Here is a 23764-nt window from a genome sequence, read left to right as displayed (position 1 = left end):
ACGCTCCCGCTCTTGTACTTGCAGGGACTGCGCTTTGTGAGGGAGCTGTGCTAAAAACGTACCCCGGTAACCCCTGAGAAAGGGACCGACCTGGTTCCCAAAACTTCGGGTTCCCGGTTAGCGCTTTCGTATGGAGATGGCGATTTCATTTCATTCTGATTTCACATCCTACGTAATAAACAATTTAGTTCGCTAAGTTCTCAGAGCACTCACCTCAGTGGAACGTTTTATGCTCGGCGTGCTCATGCTCGGCGCTTGCGTCGCTAAACATACAGTCCGGTGCCCGCCGCTGTGGCTCAGTGGCTAAGGCGTTGTGCTGGTAAGCCCAAGGACGCGGGTTCCATTCCAGGCCTTGGCGGCCGCTTTTCTGCTGGAGGCAAAAAGCTAAAATGCCCGTGAGTTCGAAATTTCGCATGCTTTAAAGATCCCCAGGTGGTCAAATTAATCCGGAGCCCTCCACTACGGCGCGCCTCATCGTCTGTGTAGCGTCGGTGCGTTAAACCAGCAATCAATCTATCAATAGAGTCTGGCTCTTCGCTTTCTACCCGCCGCGATGTGGTGACGTCATTGTGCCGCCGAGCCAAAGGCCATGGGTTCGATCCTAGCACAACAGCTGCTTTTCAAATGAAGGCGAAAAGCGGAAACGCCCGTGTGCCACTGTTCAAATGCGCGTGAAGGAACCCCAGCGGCTCAAAGTTATCCGGAGCCCTTGACTACGGATTGCCTCATAGCCCAAGTGTAGCTTTCAGTGTGTGAAGATTCAAACATTTAAAAGAAATAAAAGCTCCTGGGTTTCTCTTCTGTTAAATGTGCGCTGCGAAGACGAAAAAAAAAAACAGCCGCATAGGAAGATCTTCCTGGGGCCCTCGCGTTTACGGTGAAGCATGGCTCGATATCGCCGGTGCTAAGCTTCACACAACGGCAGCTGTCCACATACGGTAACGGTATTCTTGGGACCATCTTCAGACTCGCTGCGGCCGAAGACTAGGGTGAACGAGTGCGGCAAATCACGAATGCAGAAGTGCGGCGAGAACGCAGTGGACTTTTTTCCAGTAGCGTAGCCCTCGATCGGCAGCCGCCCGAACCATACTTGGGGATTATAGAAGAACACGTACCCTTTATTTCCGCCTGCCCTGCGCAATTGAGGAAGCCGTCCTAGGCGCCATGCATGGTTTTGGTGGCAGAGAAATGTTTCGGTAGCAGCCGTAGCGCCTACTTGTCGGCCGCTTTCAGAAGTTAGAAAACGGTGCAGCACTTAGCTGGTGCAGCGTTCGCAACTGGCTAATCCAATACGGCGTCGTGTTGTTTGCATTTTGCTCCCCAATTATGGCGGATCGGTCACTGGGAGCGAGAGTAGCGCATGCGCAGAGCGCTACTGAAAAAAATCCTTTTATTGAGATACGTTGTGGGTCAAGCGAGAAAAAGTACTGGTGAGCGCTTTGGTTGGGTCGGTCGAAGGGCTTTTGAAAGTAATCGGCAGATATGCTTGTTACGCACATGCATTTATGCTCATTATGAAGAGAAAGGAAAAGGAAAAGAGAACTGCGGGAATAATGCAGGCAGTTACGAGTTTCTGCATCGCTGAAGTGAACTGGCCACAAACTACAGGTTTATCATGAAGGCTACGGGAAGTAGTTGCTACTACGCTGCCGCCGAACACAAGGCGGTTTAACCCCCATTTTATGAGCCACAAAATATAAGAAAGAACACAAAATAAAAATGGGGACCCCCTCGAAAGCCTAGTGTTCCTGACTACACCCGGCATGGGGGGTGGCCGAAGACTTATGGGTCCCGGGTGCCAGACTACCTAGTTGCGTAACCGCGGCGAACTGTTTCAGTGCTCTCCTCTTGCGGCGCATTCTTTTATCGCGTGCTGTTCTGCCGCAGTACTCTTCTGTCGCGTGCGCTTTGGTCGTTCTGCTCTTTTGTCGCGTGCTGTTTTGACGCCGTGCTTAAATTGCGGTGCCCTTTTGACGTGTGCTTTCTTGTCGCGTGCTCTTCTGTCGATTACCCGTTGTTTCCCTTCTGGCACACTACCGAGGTAACACATTCCTGGCAATAATAAAAGAAGTCGAGAGAATGCACTTGGTAACGCGCTGGCTCCTATTCTGGAGACCCTTGAAATCCCTGGGGAACCTAAATGTGATTTTACTTATTTATTCCATATTTGCAAAGCCAGTCCTTCTTGTACTTCCCTTTTGGATGGACGACGAAGACGGTCCCTTTTAGCGCTTAATGAGGCGTCTAAGGCTTTAGTCATAATAACAGAGATATCGTTTGTATCTTCGCGTAGAGAGAGAGAAAAAACTTTATTTAACAAAGGGTTAGCTCAGCTTGTTGGCCGAAGACCAGTGCTTCGGCAACTATGGGTCGCGCCGAGCCGTTAGATGTCCACGTTGACGCCTGCCCCTGCAGAACGGGTGTGTCAATGGGGAGCGCGTGGAGCCTGCCTGTGCCGAATGCACCACCCCAATGCATGTATGAATATGTCAGTGGTGGGATAGACGCCGCCCGTGGCGAGCACCATACACGACTAGGGAAAGAGGCGGCGGCCTCCGTAGATAACCGTGCTTCACTCTGCCACGCACAATGTGTGAAAGCCAGCCTACAACAACCACGCTTACACCGATCTTCCTAAAGTCGTCTTTTTTTTAATCACAACTGCATTACTGAGGCGACATTTTTATGGGCAATGCAAAAATCGAAATACAGAGGCCCTGATACCTTTGTTATTTCTATACGATGAGTTTTTCTATACGATGAACACGAGTCCTCGAGTTTTCCTTCCACACGGGTGTGAGACCTGGGTGAATTTGACATATGCCACCGCTTCGCTGTAAAAATTCTATTGCAGCGCATTTTTTAACCTGCATCCCCATGCGTAGTGGTTAGCGCCGTGGTTCTATTGCGGAGGTGACTGCATAACCAGCATCGCTGCAATAGTTACCAGGAGAATATGCGCTGATGAAGGGAATAGGAAGGAGCGACGTTGTTTTTGTAAAGGCAGTAATGGTGCCGAACTGGTCTGGGGGTGAGCGGTTGCGTCGCATTCCGGAGCCCTGCGCCATACTCAAATTTACCTCATTTTCTTTTCTTTACTCGCGATTTCTTACCCTTTATTCTCTTCGCACCGTCGGCCAGTTTAGGAGCCGTATCGCGGCTTCAGATGCCGGACGCCCGCTTTTGAGCTTGATGGGTCAATAAATGCTTTCGTTTAATTGGTCTTTATGAGTGCGTTGTGGAGAAGCAGACCTCGTGGCGTTTTTTTTATTATTATTTATGGAACGAGGAGCTGTCCAGTGCTTGTCATGTAGGCAGTTGCATCTCCTCTTATGATTAATGAAAGCAAGGATAGAATTGGTTCTGCAAATCCATTCCGTCTTTATCATGCAGGGAGCGCCGCAAATGCTTCAACACTTTCAAAGACACTGGGATACCTGGACCACCGATTCAAAGCCTCATCAAGGGCAACGCAGACGCCTTCTGGAAGCCGGTTGGTGGAGAAAGGGCTCTTTTCTTCCACTTACTGTTGACTTCATGAAAGTCCTTCAGAAAAAAAAGAGAGAAATACAGAGATCTAGAGCTGGCACGGGAACTTCAGAAATGCCCCGGGCCGAAATAGTTTTATGAGGACGGTTGATAGGCCACTGCTTAAAGGTATTGTTGCTAAAAAATTTAAAAATACCACCAGATAAAGATAACTACGAAAATACTAAAACTGTCGTACTGTCCCTTCAGTGCGACAAGATTATGGGGATACTGTATCAAAGCCAGAGACAGGCAGCTGTCGGTCATGTTGACATCGATGAAAACACTGGGCTATAAGATTCTCATCAAAAAGAGGAAGACATATACACCCGGTGAGACTCCACGCTGATTTTTTTTAGCTCACTGAAGGCGCGAATGCTGGAAATAAAATTCCCGAAAATTCCCGTCCTAAACTGGAGACAAAACGAAGGCACTTCGCTTTTTAATGCAACAATGCATCTCGCAGTGCCTAACGTATTTCAGCTGTAGGCTTTCGCTTGAGGTAGTTAGAAGGACAAAATTGCCACGAGAGAATGGTCACTGCCTCGTGATCATTGCTTATCATCGAGCTGCGGTCTCTGTTTGACCTTCCTGTACACCGTTTATTTAGGAGGTATGCGGAGCCGTGATAATAGTTCTTTAAAATTTTCGGAATACTGACACTGTTCTATCTTTGTACAAAGCTATTTCTGCTGCACAGCGCAGCGATGTTGCTTCGACTCGGCGTCCCCGTGTGCTTGATGCCAAAGCATTATCACTGCTTTAACTCCATATAATGTAGGGTTTGCATTGTATCAATGTTTAAGCCCGCGACATTTTCTTGGAGAGCTCATTTTTTTGTTGTTGTTTTCAGCCTGAACCTTGTTTTGCGAAAATGGGATTTTGGTAGAGTTGGTACACCATTAAAAATAAACAGAACAGAACAGTAAACCACAAGTGAGAGATACGAATAAGCGCAGCACTGTCTAGAAAACAAACGTTTTCAACTGAACGCAGTGCCTCTTTATGGCACTCATCCAGCCGAAATGAAAAGAAAAGGGAGTAGCAGCTACGGGTGATACAAACAATGTGTACAACAGCACACTCAAGGGTTACCGGTCAAGGGCAAAACATACGAACCACGCACCGGAAATCTGTCGCTGCTGTATGGATCAGCGCACTCAGGGGGCAAGAGGGCACAGGTGAAATCTTGTGTTAACAAACGCTTTGCGCAAGTCGTGCCTTCGCTGCATTGCTTCAAGTTTCAAAAAGCAAGCAGCGCTTAAGTAGGGTACCCTTCGCACATGCTGTCAGCCGTGGCAGAATCTATGCTCCTAGGTAAAAAAGCTGCCGAGTAGACCAAAGAAAAAAGAACTGTGGTTGCGCCGCACACACGTCGGGTGTCTCAAGCATGAAAAAGATCGCGCAGCGCTGCGGTGCCAGGTTGGTCTTCTCAGCCCCCGAGATACTAGAGACTTTCCAGGCTAGCAGTGAATACCCACCCCGGAAAACATGCCATAGGCTACACGAAGCATTGCCATCCGTTTGTGCAAACCGCACATGGAGTGGTGCACTCTACACCGCTGTCATGAGGAAAACACTACGTTGGCAAGACGAGCCTCAGCGGGCACTAAAGTTGTAGGCGTGAGTGTGCAGCCATCGAGTTATGCATTTCCGTGGTTGCGGCTGCACACCATTTTTTGAGAGGTGTTCAGTTACTGGCAGGCATGGCGACCAAATGGTTCGTAAAATCTTGGAGGTATCGAAAATTCGTGGACTTGTGGATGATTGTGCAAGAACGACCGCACTTTCTCTTTATAAAAAGGAGTGCATTCCTTGGAGCTTAACTCACCCGACTAGCTTTTTGGCTGCTCGTGCTGCTTTCTTGCGCATTTTTTGGCACTTACATTCGCTTCTAGTAGGCTGTTATCTTTTCTTAGAAAGAAGACTTACGTGTGTCATATTCCCCTCTGTGGAAATTTGTGTTTTGTCCTTGACCGGCAGCCCTTGCACATGTTGTTGTACACATTGTAATCGCCCGTAGCAATCTGTTTTGTCCTTGGCCGGCAGCCCTTGCACGTGGTGTTGTAATCATTGTTTGTAATCGCCCGTAGCTGCTCTTTTCCTTTGGTCTAGACGTGTGCCATACAAGGCACAGCGTTCAGCTGGAAAATTTCAGTTGTGAGTCGGCGCTGTGTTTGTTCGTACTCTCCTTCATCTGTTTCGTTGTTCTACTCGGTTTATTTCTAACTTGTTTTGCTGTTGTCTGCTTACGCATCGGACATAACTACATCACGGCAACGTAGGCGCTGTTGTCTAAAAGGACAAAACATTGGCTGAAACTCTTCCTGCCATGATGAATGCATGCTACGCTCGTTCTTCATTCTCACCGAACAGCCGGCCCAGTGTTCTTTCATTTGAAACTACGTTAGTGCTTCCAAAGACCGCTGATGTCTTTTGTTTTACAGTGAAACCTCGTGGTAACTGCAGTGTTTGTGCCCACTCGCGAAATCCACCTAAACGCCCCGTACCGATGTAGAAGTCACCACTTCGGTTGTTCATGGCATAGACTGGATTGTGACGCAAATAAAAATTGACGAAGGACCCCCTCTGATGAATATTTATCTACGTAAATGCAAACAGAAGCGTATTGAAGGAGGGTTGTGTAATGGATGACGTTATCCCTACTTGGCCGCTGAAGGTAGCCACTGTCCTACCTCCGGTAGCGGTCAAGTGTTAGCGGTCAAGTGCTAGCGGTGCTAACGGTGCTAGCGGTGCTAGCGGTCAAGTGTGGGTAGCAGAAAACTGCTATCACACGAGAATTATTGCGCGTGCGCGCGTACCCCACGGTGGCAGCCCGAGGCACCGTGGTCCTTCCGCTTTATGCGGTGGGGCCTGCGCTAGCACTGGGATTCCAACTGTCACATGTTTGTGTTACACAACTTCACCTACCCTCCTAACCTAGTATCAACCCCCTCTTCTCAAGCTGAATAAACGTTTTCTCTCTGTCTCTGTCCTACCCCACTGCTTCCCACCAGCCCTCCACTCCCTTCACCCTCCTCGCCACTCTGTCCTCTTCCGCTACCTCTACTCCCCCCCATCGCTTCTCCACGCCCTCCACCCTCCTCACTGGTCGGTGTCGAAATTTATCCGTTTTTAAACTAAGTTACTTTACTTTGTTCAAGGGAACTTCCGTGAGAAACTTGGCGTAAATGCGAGCATTCTTTTACCTGTTCTGTATTCTTTCGAGCCGTCGGCCATCCTGTTGTGGCGGCCCCCTCTGGGCCATGACGACGAGGGATTTTCGACTGTGTATACCCAGTTAATTATTGCTTCCAAATTAATAAATATGATGTAGTGCGAGGACTTTAATGGGTTGAGACGGTATCTGCCATCACATGTTCAAAGGGGAAGCCCGTAGCCATAATCATAATCATGTCAACAGTGGGTATAAAGGACCCACTGTGCCATATTCTCGCCTGATGGGAATTGTCCTGTTCATGGGCAAGCCACGCACAGTGAGCAGTGAGCGCGGGAAATAGGGGTATAATGAATAAGAATCGTGATAACAATTGCCTCCCACAACAGCGGCGTCGAACGAATATTTGTAATTGCGGTACAAATAATTCGGGATAGGTTCTCAGTGCAGGGTAGAGGTGTAACAACATTCAAAATTTCGTGCTAAAATGGCGCAGCAGGAGAGAGCCAAACATCACTGCATTTCAATTTGTCATTGATAATTGTCAATTTGTGTTATCTTGGGAAGTGTGTTTGACTGATTTACACCTATGGTTTTGTAATGATCCCGAATGTTCTCCTTACAGACACTCATTGAAAGCCTGGGCAGATGGCTCGAAGAATATGGGGACGTTTTCGGGTGAGTTCCCTGAAACCGATTAGAACCGCAAAAGAATGCGGAAGAACTACTCGGTATTCAAATTAGCACCCCAGTTGGATAACGGTAATTGAAGGAAACTCTCTTCCCGAATGCAATCAAACAATAGTAAGGCAATCTTTACTGACTGAAGAAGTTCGTGGATTTTTTTATTGGTGGGGAGGGGGGGGGGGGGTGTCACGCTCAACTAAATGTTGGAGCCTTAAGTACAGACCGCCTGTAAGTCCATATGAAGCTTTTTGTGCTATTTCGCCGTTTCGCGGTCAAGCTGTTTCCCTTTCGTAACAGCACGGCCGCATCGGCGGGCGCGCGGCGGGTTTCCCGGCTACAGTGTAGCCCGCCGCAACTCGGCGCATTCGACGCGATATGCAGCAGGAGCTGTTCGGAGCCCGGCGATGCCCGAGCCTCACCGGGCTGTATATGTTTCCAAGTACAGCATCCGGAGCAGCCTTAGGTATCAGATGTTGGCTTAGTCTTTGTGTTCAGTTTTGCATGTACGAACGCATCTTTGAAGAAACGCTGAAGTGAATTTGTCAAGATCCCGCTTTCGCTTGCACTGCGTAGACTGGCTCAAATAAACACACTTTTCATCGTCTATCCGGGCGATAAGGCGGTATTTATTTTATAAAGCCTGAAAAAAGGAAAACTACCATGCGTGGTTCCCGGTGTCCCCCCGTTCCCGGTGTTCCCGGTATCCCCCCCCACTCCCCCCCCCCGCCACCCCTTGCTATACCCCTGCTCCACAATATATCGGGCAACCGGAATGACGCATCCCACGGTTTGTGAGCTGACTGATTCTTTCATGAGAAAAGATATGGTAGGCGTTTCAAGCTTACTTGAACTATTTTACTGATTGCTTTATCAGTAACGGGCTACGTACAGTGAATGGAGCAAGAATATTGTAAAATATTGTGTCCCTCCGGCTAAGCTCAATTGCTGACAGCGCGAATACGTTCAATTCAAGGCTTTATTTGTGAAACTGCTTGTCCACGCCTGCGTCAGTTTATTGACCCAAACCTATTTCTTTTTACGACGCCATGTGCAACGTGTACTTTAAAGGGACACTGAAGTGAATTTGTCAAGCTCCCGTTTTTGCTTGCACTGCGTAGACTGGCTCAAATTAGCACACTTTTCATCGTTTATCCGGTTGACAAATCGGTAATTATTTTACAAAGCGCGAAAGAAGAAAAACTACCATGCGCGGTTTGCGGCGGCCGCACCAACTAAGGCTGTGACGTTGGGAGGAGGGGCGCCGTGATTGGACGATGCCCAAGGTTAGCAATCACACAAGTTTCGGTTTCTGTTTCGGTTCTGTAAAACATAACCAATGGCTTTGTTGGATGGGCATTCTCAATATCTCAGTAATCATCGTACCGCGCTTCTGCCATGTTGTCGGCTGTAAAATGCACAAGATAAGCCTCCCAGGACGGCTTGTAGTCGTAGCATTCACTAGCCGAGACCTACGCAGTGCATGAACGCCCTCCGCGTACCCGCAGACGCCCAAATGTCATGCGCTTTTCCCCCATATTTGGAGCTTGCCTCCCTCATGCCTGTATCGTAAAAAGCGTGTTCGCACCAGGCCAAGGGTCTGTTCATTCTGGCCTGTGCCCACTGCCTGCAAGCAGTCGGTGCTTATGGCAACAGCCCGCCAACGAGAACTCGCTAGCGCGCCAGTGCCAGCCTGCGCGCGTTTTGTGAACTAGTTCGTGTAGCCATGAACGTTGCGGCCCAAAAAAAGGTGAACTCAATATAGAAAACATCGGCGGAAAACAAAAAAGTTAACTTACAAAAAAAAAAAAGCACGTACCCGCGGGGATTCGAACTCGTGACTCGCAAAACATTTGCGGGAAATTCCCAGCGCCCCAGACCGCTAGGCCACGGAGCGGGACGTGAATGCCTTGCTAATATAGGGTATATATTGTACAACCGGTTTACACTTTTATTTAGTTTTGGCATTTCAAGTCGCTTAGGTGACTATTTGTTGTACTGCGATCGTGCAGTAAGCGTCGCCCGAGTTTCCACAGTAGCTCACGTCTAGCAATTGCATTTCGTAGACGGAAAAGCGTTCGCAGATGCGTAGTGCTGCTGACCGCTGTGCTTGTTCGCCCAGCGCAAAAAAGTGCTTCCCGCGCCCTAGTCTTACGCTGTACGGTAAAAATATCAGTTGATTTTATTTGCTTAGTACCTATATTGACTTCGCTGACTCTTCTCCCGCCTTCAAGAGGCCTTATATTTTCCTACTGGCGTACCAGTCAGCGAAGCGTCGCATGTGCAGCGCTTGGGTGAAGCGACCTTGACTTGGAGCTAGATACAGTGTACAAACAAACCAAGTAAAGAAAGGCACATTCTTCCATTCACAAGTGTCCTGGCTTCGTTTCAACTAAGCGAACGAATTGCGACCAAGCAATTTTTTTTAACCTCCTTGATTGCGACGACCCGCCGGCGGCCGGCGGACGAAACGCTGGGCCGACTGACTCTGTCGGCCGGGGAGCCGTGCAGTAGCGCAGCCGTGGCGCAGCCAATTGCCAGCTCATCCCCTCCTGACGTCACACGAAAACGCCACAGAAAATGGGCGAGCGTAAAGAGAGGAGGACAGCGTTTTCGAATTAGTTTTTCTACTAAATAAAATCGCGTAAACGCGCCTAGAGTGGTCGAAACATGGCCTGGGGACTCCGGACTACAATTTGCGCTAGTAATCCCGCAATGTTTACATATCACTTCAGTGTCCCTTTAATGGTCTGATTGATTGATTGACCCACCTGATCCCGTTTCGTTTTGCCTGTGGATGCCGTGTTGTATTTTGAGCGAGACGTCCCAGCCAGCCGCAGCCGCTTCTAAACCAGCCAATAATTTGCGAATCCGCTGGCGTAACACATCCCTGCAACATAGCGCTATTGTACAGGGCTTTCAGATCGAATGGAGCGTTTTTAAGAACGTGTCATTACATCCGTGGGGACCTAAAAAAAGTGTATCCGCATTGGCACAATATTGCTTAATGAAATTAACGGCGCAACGCAAATAAAATGAGTGGAACTTTTGGCTTTTGGCGAGACCACTGCACTCCTGTGCTCCATATGAAGCACGCTACCGCATCAGTTCTCTTTTTCTTTTTGTCATGAGCAAGGAAATAGTCGACTTTTATGCTATACTTTTTTTCAGGTTCTTTGTGGGTGATGCTCCAGTCGTTGTGGTCAAGGACCTGGACATGATTAAGGAAATTTTCGTCAAGGACTTCGGAAACTTCAGTAGTCGTGGGGTGAGCGAAGGGGCGTAGCCTCTTTCGATTCTTTTTCGGAACTTCCAAAGCCGCCATCTTGGTCGAATAATCAATTCTCCCCTGGTGACAGCTGAAGCAAAGGGCCTCCCACCAGGTTTTATGTCTTCAAAAAACTTGTAGACGTTTCTTTTAACGTTGGCAACAGAACGTGCCCAACACTGGCTTCATGATAACCTTCTACAAAGGTTAGACACGAAGGACACGATTACTGTGGGGCATTTTCAGCGGCTAGAATTTGCGTGTACACAATGGCAATAATTGGCTTGTGTTGTTTCTGCCGTGGCAGGCATTATTCCTAACTCACATGTGCAGCCACTGGAAGCAAAGTACTATTTACCTCTACTCGCGATGCACCAACTGCACGGCGACTTTATACCAATGTTCATAGATTGGTCGTCACTGGGATCTACTTCGACACCTGCTTTTTATTTACGAGCCCGCTGCGTTAATCGCTTTTATCGGCTCTTTCTAATTACAACGTCGGCACCTACCCAGCTTTTGGGTATTTTAAAAGCAGTCAGCAACGCTATTAATTGTGAAACCACTATGCTCACTATACTATACTCTATAACGACTATACTTTAACGACTATGCTATACTCAAACTTCAACGCATGGCCTTACGATTTTTACTATACATTGAAGCTGCATTGAATCAATAGTCTACTGACATGTGAAACAATGAAAATTCTGACTGCAGCACTTATGGCCAGCCACCAGGCTCTCTTTCAGCGGATACCCTCTACATGCCCCCGCGGAAATTAGGTGACAGACATATCGGCGGCTTTTGCAGACACCTCAACCGTATTGGCAGAAATCCCGGATTTCCCGTCAGACATCAAGGTGATCCTTCGCAAACACCGTAAAACTAGTTAGTTTGACGCTTACACAAAGCGCTGTGGCCCTTAAACCGAGACCTCGGTTGGCCGTGCCGTCATCTCCAGCAAGCCCTAGATGTTTTTTATACCTTTGCGGAATCAGCCGGTTTATAAATTTCAGCTCAGAAGTCTTGCTACGTACAAGTGGCTAACAAGGCAGGAAGAAAGTTAGCCTCCATCGCTAACTTTCAACCTAAAATTGCTTCAGGTGCCATACGGGCCAAAGAAAAGCTGCGGGTGCTCGGACTTCAGATCCACGAGTCTGGTTCTGGTATTTATTGGCTCCGAAATGCACGCAAGGACTATTCGACAACCTTGCACTTGATGCGCCGGGTAGCAACGCGTACTGGAGGAGCCCGCACGGAGGTAGACACGCCTACTCTAGCAGGCACAGTTTCACAGACTTACCATGCAACAATGGGCGCAACGTGAAACTCTTAACAGAGAGGCCAGGCGCACCATCACGGCACTTCCTCGCCTTACCCCGATTCTCATCTTACAGGAACACGCCCAGCTCAATACTATAACGGAGCTTATAAACAAGCGCGAAGATGCAAGAAAGCTCAAGCGTTTGTATATCTCAATAGCCGCTGCGCTTCACTCACATTTTTGTAATGAGCCTCCCGTCCCTTCAACCTTAGATGATCTTCCACCGTGCCGGTACACGACAATCACAACCAATAAGACAACGAAACTTCGTCGCCGTGACCAGCCAACGCCAACCTCCGATACCACAGTCCCTGAAGGTCACTGCGTATTGTACACAGGCGCAGCTCTTCTGCCGGGCGGAGGACGGACTACTTTCTTCAGTGCCATGCACCCGGAAATTAAAGGCTCGCGTTGTTACACTACGACACTCCAGCCCCGCTGCTACTGGAGCTCCAGGTTGTACATGACGCAGTCAATGCTGCAAGTGCACTCCATAACATCACAGAGGTGCATATATATATAGACTCGCTCAGTGCGGTGAAACATCTGAAGCAAGTGAAGAAGACACCTCTGATCTGTCAGCAGATTCACAGCCTCCGCAAAACATCGCAGCTAGAGATCCGTGTACATTTGATATAAGGGCATGTTCAGAATATACTGAACCAATTACCGGACCATATTTCCCGCTCTTCTCCCCCCCCCCCCCCCCTTTGAATCCTCCCCTAGCCCCCTTCCTTGTGATCCGCACTCTCGTCTTTTAGCCCGGAAATCTCTTCTGAAAAGGGACACACGTAGACTAATTCCTCCGTGTGTCTACTCCCTGCCCCCTAATCTTTCCCGGGTGAAGAAAGTTTCTCTCAGGAGGCCTCGGGCTGGGGTGGCCCTCACACCTTCAGTCACTTGGACCTGGGGACACTCACAAGTGGACCCAGGAACTTGTCCCAAGTGATGCCACGCATATTTTGTGGACGTGCGCGGGAACATGGACAGCTCGAGACAACGCGCTCAGAAAGGTTGGTCTCCGGCGGGATAAACCGGGTGACTACAACCGCTGGGGCCAGGAAGATAGATACTGCAGGTCACTGATGAACTTCCTGCACGCAACTGGACTGCATCCATACCTTTAGACTCGAAAACATGTAGGTTTCGTGACTATCTGTGCTTTTTGCAGCCCCTCTCTCCCTACTTTTCTGGCTTTCTCTTGCTTTCCTATACTTTCTCCTCTATTCCCATATTCACCTCGATGCGGCATATATGCCCCGAATGGCGCTTTGTTGCCTTCAGCCCCTGAAGGTCCGAACATCTCACCGTAGCCCCTGCTAATCTACTGCCTTGAACATAACCTGCCCCTAAAGCGTCTGTGCCGCAGTCTGCGCCTTTTAGACACCCGGGCTATCACAGTTGAAAGAACACTTGGTAATTGTTTCTTAAACAACATAAATCTTGTAGATTGTGTTCACTTTTACAAGGTTTGAGAAGTGTTTGGTTTTGGTGAGCTTTGTGTATGTTTGTGTAATATAATGCTACAGTTATGAAGAGCAACATTTTGAAAGTACATTATAAGGAGGCCCGTAAGATCTGGATGAATATTTTTGGATGTACTGTCAGAATAGGTATCGTCTTTTTGGTAATTATTTGCTGGCTGAAGCTGCTTGCTGTTTTCCGCGTTTAGTTTGTCGTAATATCTGTCTGGTTTCTAAGTGCTGTGTTCAGGGTTGTGTTCATAGGGGTGTGTGCGATATTTTTTGCGCATACGGTGTGGGCATTCTCTGGGCATTGAGGATAGTATTCTGTTTGTTGACTCCTTCAACGTAAACTGCTCGTGACATGAAGACATTGACATTACGCGGCTCGTGGAGATTGAGGACATCGTTTTATTTGTTAATTATTTTGAATGACATACTTCACCCAATCTTCTCTTTTTATGTCTGCCTCTCAACAACTACAAAGCCGAGCTCAGTGTTCTCAATAACGTCGTTTCTCGGTCCTGTTTCTCGACTTAAGTTGTATATAAAGTTCTTCCGCCATAAATTTTGAGTGTTTTGCTTCCTTTTTTTTGTCTTTCCTTGGCTGGGCATAAAATAATATTTTTTCTTATAATGGAGTGCATTACATCTAAGGCTGACCATCCAGTAGTGTAGGGTACTGACTCCGTTCTATGCACACTTTGCAGCACACCGAAAAAATCTGCAACTTGTATTTCTCAAATTACTGAAGCGTAATCCGGTGTTGGTTTGATCCTTGCATTGTGAAGCAGCTTAAGTTTGTGCAGGAGTCTTGTTTGAACTCCGTTTGATAGTGGGTGCGTCAAGATACCAAAAATACTTACCTAAAGCCCTAGACATTGTACAACAACGCGCTGTTCAAATAACCTCTGATTTTTGCTTTTGATGCTTCCCCTTTTTTTGGCTTCCAGAGCACGATGCTCATGCACGAGCAACATCCCACCCTTGCTGGCTCCTTGATCTTTTCCAAAGGCGAAGCTTGGAAGGAGACGCGAAGCTGCATGTCACAGTTCTTCACCTCAGCGAAGCTAAAAACGGTACAAGTGCCCACCTGAAGTTTTTAAATAACCTTTTAACATCTAGGTGCGGGTCTCCCGAGGCAGTCACGGGAACAACAAGCTGACCTGGTGAATAGGTGCACGTTGAGCTTAGCGCCGTTTACGCTATTGTTCAGCTCGACGAGGGTGACGCTGCGCATCGATGTCGGTCGAAGTACTCGGCCGTGCATTCTCTGAAACTTTTGCGAGGTTGTAAATGCTTTGGAGTTGATACTAACTGCGTTGGGCTCGCGTAACCTACCGTGGTTGTGGCAGACAAGGAGGCGGCCGTCGTAATTCTATACTCGTCGCCGATTACGCGTACAAGCGTTCAAAGGCCCCCTACAAAGCCGAAGCCTTACTTTTCCGATAGCGTGGTTTTTATATGCGCCCCATTAAAGTGGAGATGGGAGGGGTAAAAAAACAGGGTTAATAACAGCGCTCGGCCGCCAGCAGTGTGTGGCGTAGTCGCCTTGCAGCACAAGCGAAGATAGCGAAAAGGGTTCATAAACACGTTGCTAAGAACCAGGGACGTATCCAGTGACGGAGGAGTCGAACCCTCCACCCCACCCCGAAATTGTTTCACGGCAGTGCGAGAGCGAGTGCTAGTGTTACTTTTGCGAACATTTTTTTCTTCCTGCAACACATATCACCCCGGGAAACGTTTCTGGCTGCGGCCCTGCTAAGCACACCTGGCAGTAGCATATAGACTAGTTACCTCGCTGCGGTTCAATGTCAAAATTTCTTGCAGGTCCTGCCGTCTTTACTAGATGCCGAGGGCCAATTTATCAAAATCCTGGGCGACAATGCTGACAAAGGTGCCGAGTTGGACATCAACGAACATTGTGAGCGATACACGTTCGACGCAATTGCGAAGGTGGCCTTCGGCATCGACACGGGCGTTCAACGGGACCCTCGGAGCCCAATTTTCCAAACTGCGCTAAAGGTGCTTCCAAACATGATGGAGGGATTTGTGTACTTTATGGGACGTAAGTAACACGTATTCCAAAGCTACGCTAGTCTGATTTACTGCGTCTCTTGCATAGGCTTATTTGCAAACAGAAACATGCAATACCTTTGCATGTTTGTTTTTTGACACGTGAATAATGAATTGAATTGAAGGGAATTAGTCTTTTGACTTATAAATTGTAACCGTTCTATATAAACTCATCCTGGGGCAACCTAAGAAAGGCAGAAAAGTGTTTCAAAACATGCCCAACAAAACAAAAAGGAAAACGTACGGAGATAGGTATGCGTTTGAGGGACGGGAACCTAGTCCACTAGAAACATATTCAAAGTTTTGCTTTCAACCGGCCGTCGATATCACACCGGGAGGTACCGTTGATAACCGGCTGCTGTGCGCGACTTGCGGATTTTTCCAGTGGCTATCCATAGACACCGCTGGAAGTTAGACACCCTGTGCCGGTAACTCGCCTATTCCTTTTCTTAATTGTTTTAGCTGCGCCATGAATTCGTATCCTCAGTTAGCCCAACAAGTTCTGCTGCACGAAGAAATATTTACTTCTGTTTACGTAGCCTGATTTTCATAGGAGGCACGAAATAACCTCGGGCGATATTCTGGTAATTGTCCATTTTGCGTCCATTTCATGGTGACGTACTTCCGGTTAAGCAGTGGGCCTTAGATAGTACCGTAACTGTTCCTGCAAAGGCATTTTAAAGAACGGAAACTATGTCAGACTATCTTTTATGTGTTTATTTGAACGCGTTTTTGAAAATCTAAACGCGATGAGATTTTTTTCTGACGACGTTGAAAGTTTTCACCGCAAGGGGACGAACATCTAAAGATGGGAGGGCGCTGCTGGCGGCCGCAGCTAAAAGCAGCAGGACACCACGGCTCCGCAAGTTTCTTCGCTTTTTCGAAGTTCCACTCGTCGACCTCACCGGACCAGCGGAACGCATACCGGAACCGACCAGGACCATTCTCAACAAATTTTGGATCCCTGCCATCAACGAAACTGACAATACCAGTGATTTTGTCCCGACCGGCATGTGAGTGCGTGCTAGGCCTACTAGGCTTAGGACGTGTTCCACAAACCACCGACACCGACATGCCGGCGCCGCCGTGCCAACCAACCAAGCATGGCTCCCAAGTCCTACCAGGACGAAGACGGCTGGAGGCATCCTATATCGCAACCCCCGGTGAGTCCGAAAGAACTGATCAAGCTCATTTTACGACCCGCCGACGGGCTCAACCTTGCGTTCGCCAATCCAAGTGAACTACACCACCAGCTATGCCAAATCGTGAGACTCTCACCTAACGAGGCAACTGCCTTCACTGTACGTGTCGGCCCGAGCAAGAACCTCGCCTTCCTTAACTGCCGAGACAAACCGACAACCGAGAAGATAGAAAGTATTTCGTCGATTAGCACCAACTCAGCAACGGGCCGATTATCCATCTACATCTCGGCCGCGCATGACACCTGCAAGGGAGTAGTTCACAACATCCAAACAGGAGCGGACTCCGGTTACCTCTTGAAGCACCTCTCCGCCCCAGGTTACACCATCACCTCAGCACGCATGATGGGCAAAACTGATACCGCAATTAGCACCTTTATGGGCACCTATATCCCCCGTGACGTGATCTACGCCGGAGGCGAATACCGCTGCCGTCCACACCGGCCCCGAGCGCAATTCTGCCGAAAATGTCTCGCAATCAGGCACAGGGCTAACATCCGTACCAAAACCAGCGAACCACTCTGCCCGAAATGCGGCAAAGGCGCAGAAGAAGAAGACCACCAAGACTGCCTGACGCAAGGAATTAACTGCGGAGGCAACCATAGTGCGGATGACAAAGCCTGCGAGAAGAGAAAAGCGGCGGACACCGCAGTACGGTACCAAGCCTACCACAAACGAATTGTCCGCCGTAGGAACCTCAACACCGAGCAAAACTCACAACAACCCAAGCAAGAAGAAGCCCAACAACGTGGAAGAAGCCACACACGCTTCGCCGAACACGAGACCAACAACGGCATCCGATCGCAATCGAAAAGCTCCTCACGGCAACGAAGCTCATGGAGGCCTGGAGCACCATCCCGATCCCAGGACCTGACCAAGCAACAATCACCAGAAAACGCCGGTGAACCACAGGTAAGCCATCCACCCTAATCACCACACATACGCACAGCCAAACAAGCTTATAAGTCCTACAAAGCTGCAGTTAGGACACAAACATATGCCCGGCGAGAACAAATGCTACCACGACAACAAACACTCGCACAACAAAGCTCCCTTCCTCCCAACCATTCACCACCAGTTACGGTCACCACACCAGACATCCAAAGGGACATGGACACTGAATCTAACGTCGCAATACATCGCTCTACACCGGGCCCGAAACGCAGCAGACCAGATGATGAAGGAACCCCTAATGGTGGAAGAATCCCACCATCGGCTCACAGCGACCTTGACCTCTAGATACACTCTCAAAGGCTCCAAGTAATAGAGGTAAAGCTTAACACCCTCCTCACAACACTGGACGAAATAATAGCAGCTATGATAGACAAAGTGTTCGATGCCCTCCTTGAGAGAAGGCTTGCACACCTCACCGACATACTACTCCACCATTTCTAGCAGCGCTTCGACCACCTTCTCAATACAGCAGGCCACCTAACCACCCTCGCAGATCAACCACAACATAGCTAGAGAGCTACGCCTCATGCAGTGGAACTGTAGGGGTTTCAAAAACAAAAGAAACGCCCTACGTCAGTGAATCCAAAACTTACCTAGGAAACCAGACATACTTCTTCTACAGGAAACTGGAAAGCATCGAACCCTACCAGATTACACTACCTTTCAAACCAGAGACCAATTTGCACTCCTCATTCTCAAGGAACTTCCCGCCAACCTAGAACATTACACAGATAACAGCATCACTATATCAATCCAAACGACCGAAGGACCGCTGCACATCACAAATGTGTACAGGCCGCCGAAAGGCAACCTACCGTAACTTAAGGAAATATTAAGACCCAAGACTACGCGAAGTGCATACGAACACCTACTAGCTGGGGACTTCAACGCCCCACACCGAGTCTGGCGGTACATCAAAGACAGCAAGAACAGACGCAAACTGCTATATGCCCCGCAGGAAGCAGGATACACAATCCACAATGACACCCAGGAATTTACTTGATTGGGCAACTCTGTAGAACGGAGCACGAACCCAGACATTACTATGGCCACATTAAGGACAAACGTCAGTTGGACCCATACCCAAGAATACACGGGAAGCGATCTCGCAATTATCGCCCTTTCTGTCCCCACCAAACCAAGATTGAAATGGAAGAAACAACAAATCACTGAATGGGGCATATATAGAAAAGAAAGAGAAGGGCAAAACCACCCTGATCTTGACGCTTGTACAAAGGATATTATCAACACAAAAAGGAAGCATACCAAGACCTACACACATGAAGGAGGACCTTGCATGGGCAAGCACCTAGCTCATTGCTGGTAGGCAATAAACGCGCTTATCAAGCGCTGGAAAAATGCAAAACAAATCGCAAGCTCAGAGCAAGGATAGCCAAGCTAAACCAACATGTCCAGGCGTACTCAGATAAACTTAAAAGAGAACAATGGCAGATGGCGTGCGAGCAACCTCAGGGAACCCTAAGCACAAGTAAGACATGGCGTATCTTGAAAGCCCTCATCGATCCAGATGCCACCAAGACCATGACTAGGAACAAAATGCAAACGCTAATTGATGAGTACGAAAATCCACAAAATATGCTGAAATACTTACAAAACCTGTATATGCCCTCCGCGACCCAACCCGACTACCGGAACTACTCGGGAACCAAGAACGAAGACCTTGATAAGCACTTCACCATGTCCGAACTTAAAATAGCAATCAAGAAGTGCACAGGACAAAAAGCGCCACGCCCTGACCAGATAACTACAGCCCACCTAAGAAACCTGGCGGAAAGTGGTATTGAATTCCTGCTCACAGAAATCAACTACATATGGAGAGGAAGCCCACTTTACAAAAAATGGGAGTTGGGGCACACGATATTCATCTCCACACCAGGCAAACCCCTTAAACTCAGCAACCTAAGACCAATGACGCTAACGTCCAATGTGGGGAACGTAATGGAAAGAATGGCCTTAAAAAGACTCCAACAGCATCTTGAAGATGAAGAGATGCTACCTCCTAACATGAAGCAACCTATCCACCCACGAGGCTTTACTTCGTATCTACGAAGATATACACAAAGAACCGAGTACAGCACAACTGAAGGCAATCCTAGCCATTGACCTGAACAAGGCGTTTGACCACATTGACCACGACGCTATGCTCGAAAAACTGGGATACACTAATTGTGGATGCAGAATGCATAACTATGTAAGAAACTTCCTACAAGACAGGCAACTCACCATCGGCATTGGCGACCATCTTACTGCTCCCTTCTCTCACCCACAAAAAGGCATACCCCAAGGGTGTGTACTTTCAACAACATTATTTATCTTGCCAGGATGAAGGTCCACAGAAAATTATCCAGGATTCCGGACACAACGTTCTCCTTTTACACAGATAATTTAACATTTTGGATCAATAAGGGAAGTCTAGGTCACATCCAAGACACCCTGCAATTGGCCCTGAATGCAGTAGGAAGATCAGCCCACAACATAGGATTAGAATGCTCCGAAGAGAAAACGGAACTCTTAGTAGTGCACAATCCTCGATGGAAGCCCCCCACCATACACCTAAGCCATGAAAACCACGACATATACCCCAAGCCCTCCATAAAAATTCTGCGCCTCCACATACAAAGTGATGGCGGAGGACACAGAGTTGTGAGCCAAATCGTACAGCTGTGTGAGCACACCTTACACATGATAAGAAGAGTGTCAAACAAAAATAAAGAGCTCATGGAAGGAGACTTAATTCACCTCAGGGACGCCCTCATTACCACCCGCATCAGATATCAAGCCCCTTACATAAACCTCACCAAAATATTAGAAAATCGGCTGGGTATACACTAATCAGGAAAGCAACAAAACTTGCCCTAGGAATCCCCTTCAACGCAACGAAGCTTCTCAACACAGCGACTCTCCATACCACCGAAGAAATTATAACCACACACCGTCACAACCAACTAATACGGCTAAACAGCCCTCACTCGGGACGAGCTATACTCACAGGACTCGGATACCAACCAAGCCCAACCCAGGTCGCTATACAACCCCTATCAAGCAAGACATCCTCAAGAACGTACAGGTGGCACCCATCCCATGGCACATGGACAAAGAAAAGAATTCATCTCGACGACAATTTAGAGTGGCATTTTATTCAGAGAAGGCTGTGAGAGATCCCCGCCAAAAACACATCTTCACGGATGCAGCCAAGAAAGGACCTATGTGTGCAATAGCCTATACGAACCTCAATACACACCAGCTGTACCACTTCGGAGGAAGCTGAAATGCTAGCCAGGCCGAACGACGCACCCACCACGCTTACAAATATCTAAACGGACTCCAAGAAGGCATGTCACCTGCTTGCAAGCAGAATCACCTTTCCATCTGCACTGCAACTTCTAGCCACAGTAAAAGGACACGCCACAATTCACTGGCTACCTGGGCACATTGGATTAGCTGGGAACAAACGAGCCAATCAACTCGCCCGTGATGCACTCCTCCGGGCTCCCGCTGACTATGTATGTACCCTGAAATCTCACCCCCAACGTCGTATCAAAATGAGACAGTACCTCCACGACATGATGGAGTATCCCCCCCTTCCTTTGTTAGACAGAGAAGAACGAACATTACTCTGACAAGCACAAACAAACACACTACAAACACAGGCATAGTTACACCGCCTAAGGCATGGGACCACCAGCCCACTCCCCAGTGTAGCCACTGCAACGCCATACTTAACCAAGAACATATATTGTGGGAATGCACTAACACCTCAGCACTCAGAACACATCACACTAAGGAGTGACTGGCTACCACCTGCAATCACCAAGACCAACGGGACCTTGTGGACTTCGTCCGAAGTGCTACGAGCAGCTGCCTCACTGCGATAATAGAAAAAAATTAATAAAGTCTCTCTCTCTCTCTCTCTCTCTCTCTCTCTCTCTCTCTCTCTCTCTCTCTCTCTAAAGATGGCAGCTACAGCCAGCTGTTTCCTGTGACAATTAAGTGCAAACAATGCTAAGGCTACTCAGAGTTTTTGCACATGGACCCCGTTTTGAGGTCGGTGACAATGACCATGCATCAGTATAACCCTCCCGTTACGTATTTCGGCATCGGCGCACATGTTGCATGCTGACGCGAGCTTTTCCAAGAACCCGGAATGGTGCGTTACGCCGTGGACATTCTCGTGGTGCTGTACGAGTGAAAAAATTTGTAAGTGGTGGGGATTTTCGTTTCTTAACGCCGTACCTGTTGCTTGTGAAGTCTACGAACGTTAGGCTGGTATGTGTAATCGTCAAGTACCAATAAAAGGTTACAAGTTGCATGCCAAGTGCTTGTGTAATTATGATCGTCTGCGCGACAGCTGTCGAGCTCGCAGACGATCGTTTATTTCACTGTGTGACGGCCTTGGCGACGGTGTGGATGCACATATAGTTTAATACTAATAGCTTCAATCTGAGGCCGCCGTGGGCGGCGCCATTTCAGCTAGCGACGTTCCTCACCTACTTGGCTTAGTTAACCATAAGGCTTCTCTTTTGACTCGAACCCAAAATGAACAAAAAAAGGGCTACTTTTTTCTTGTGCATCGTGCATGAAGCTTCTAAATAATCACTGACAAATAAATCTTTTGGGGGCTCCACTTTCATAATAACAACACAAATTTAAATAATATTTTACAGTAGTATTGTTGCTTTTTTTGCAGCCAGAGCAAACTTTTCAGCCTGTTCTTGAGCTATTCCAAGGACAAGTGAAACGTGCCTGCCCGGTACATGAAGGAACGCTCGCTGCAGCGCGGCTCCCCTAGACGGTGGCGCCAGATTTACCTCTAGCATACATATTAGCATGGAGCTCTGTGTGGATGCACTGGTTCACGGAGGGCTGTGGCAGAGATATCGTTTCTCCGCCAGGCCATTCATAATTTTCAATTAAGAGCGGCCTGGCGAGGGTAGTGTGAGATTGGGACTACACTCTCCCTCGCAACATATCAATGATCATCTCCAACGAGGCCCATCACGACTGACTGATCGCAACACCTTCTTCTCCTTCCCCAACTACGGCCATGTGGCCTTCCCCATCTCAATAGATTTCCTCGCTACCGACCGGTGACTGAAAGCCACCGGTAGGGAAGCAACGAAGCGCGCATAACACTTCGCCTTCGACACTGAGCCCGCGCGAACGCCGGCCAAGTTCGTCCCTCAGCCCTTCACTCAGCCCCCGCACAGTCTTCTTCGAGAGGCGGGAATGATGGTGGAGTGCTCCTGCGGGCATTTCGGCCGCCTTTCCGCAAGCGAGCCAACGACAAGGCGATGACCGGCGCATGCATGACTGAACTTGCAACTCCGCCTGTTTGAAATTCAAATCACCTGTTCCAAGAAGCCGCGGTTACACGCAGTAGGTCCGCCGCGCTTGCGTTACGTCACATCCGGTTGTTTGCTTTTAACAAATCCGGGCTCGCTCAAAAGGGACACCTTTGAAACGGACACAAAAGGGAAAAAATACGTGAATGTCACCCCTGGGTTCACATTTAGACAATCTGTAAATTCAGCCCCGAAAGACGGCTGGCCGAATATGCAGACGCCTATATGCGAAGTACTGTACCTTTTTTTCAGAGAGCCTTTTCCATTGGTCCTGGCTTCTTAAGGTGTCCATGAAGGTGATGACCCCCTTCATCTCAAATTCTTTCGCCGAAATGAGCAAAAAAGCAAAAGACGTCATCGAATACCGCCGGCGGAATCCGCAGGTAAGGTGATTCACTGCATCCGTGTTAAGTAGTAAGCTTAAGAAATGTTTAATTTAAATCGGCACAAAAATTTTTCAGAGGAATATTCTCTTACAACCGCAACGTTGACGTGCCCAAAAAATAAACAAGATGAGGATAGGCCTTTCACTGAGACCTTTATGTAGGACTGGTGTAATTCTACACAGTTTGGGCTATTCCTTGAACTGTCCGTGTATTTTTTTGCGCTATTTTTCAAGGTGACAAAATGAGATATACAGAGTTTTATGGCATTTTTTTATCCCCCGAAACCTTGGGAAGGGTGCGGCCATTTCTCTTTGGTGTCTTTGCGATGGAGGTATCGA

The 23764-nt window shown here is 48.2% G+C and overlaps 1 protein-coding gene across 1 annotated transcript in view; it reads left to right on the top strand.

Moving 5' to 3' along the window:
* Positions 1-23764, top strand: part of LOC144169740 (cytochrome P450 3A41-like) — a 66159-nt gene that overhangs the window by 24911 nt on the left and 17484 nt on the right. Inside the window, exons 2-7 of the mRNA XM_077699064.1 lie at positions 3394-3493; positions 7332-7384; positions 10562-10658; positions 14402-14527; positions 15279-15516; positions 23293-23423. Coding sequence (XP_077555190.1) covers positions 3394-3493; positions 7332-7384; positions 10562-10658; positions 14402-14527; positions 15279-15516; positions 23293-23423 — 745 coding nt within the window. The remainder of the gene's footprint in view (positions 1-3393; positions 3494-7331; positions 7385-10561; positions 10659-14401; positions 14528-15278; positions 15517-23292; positions 23424-23764) is intronic.

This window comes from Haemaphysalis longicornis, unplaced genomic scaffold (assembly GCF_048455015.1).
Source record: "Haemaphysalis longicornis isolate Haplotype H1 unplaced genomic scaffold, Haemaphysalis longicornis Haplotype H1 scaffold_2, whole genome shotgun sequence".
NCBI lineage: Eukaryota > Metazoa > Arthropoda > Arachnida > Ixodida > Ixodidae > Haemaphysalis > Haemaphysalis longicornis.
Note: the sequence above shows the minus strand (reverse complement) of the source record. Positions and strands in the feature narration are given on the sequence as shown.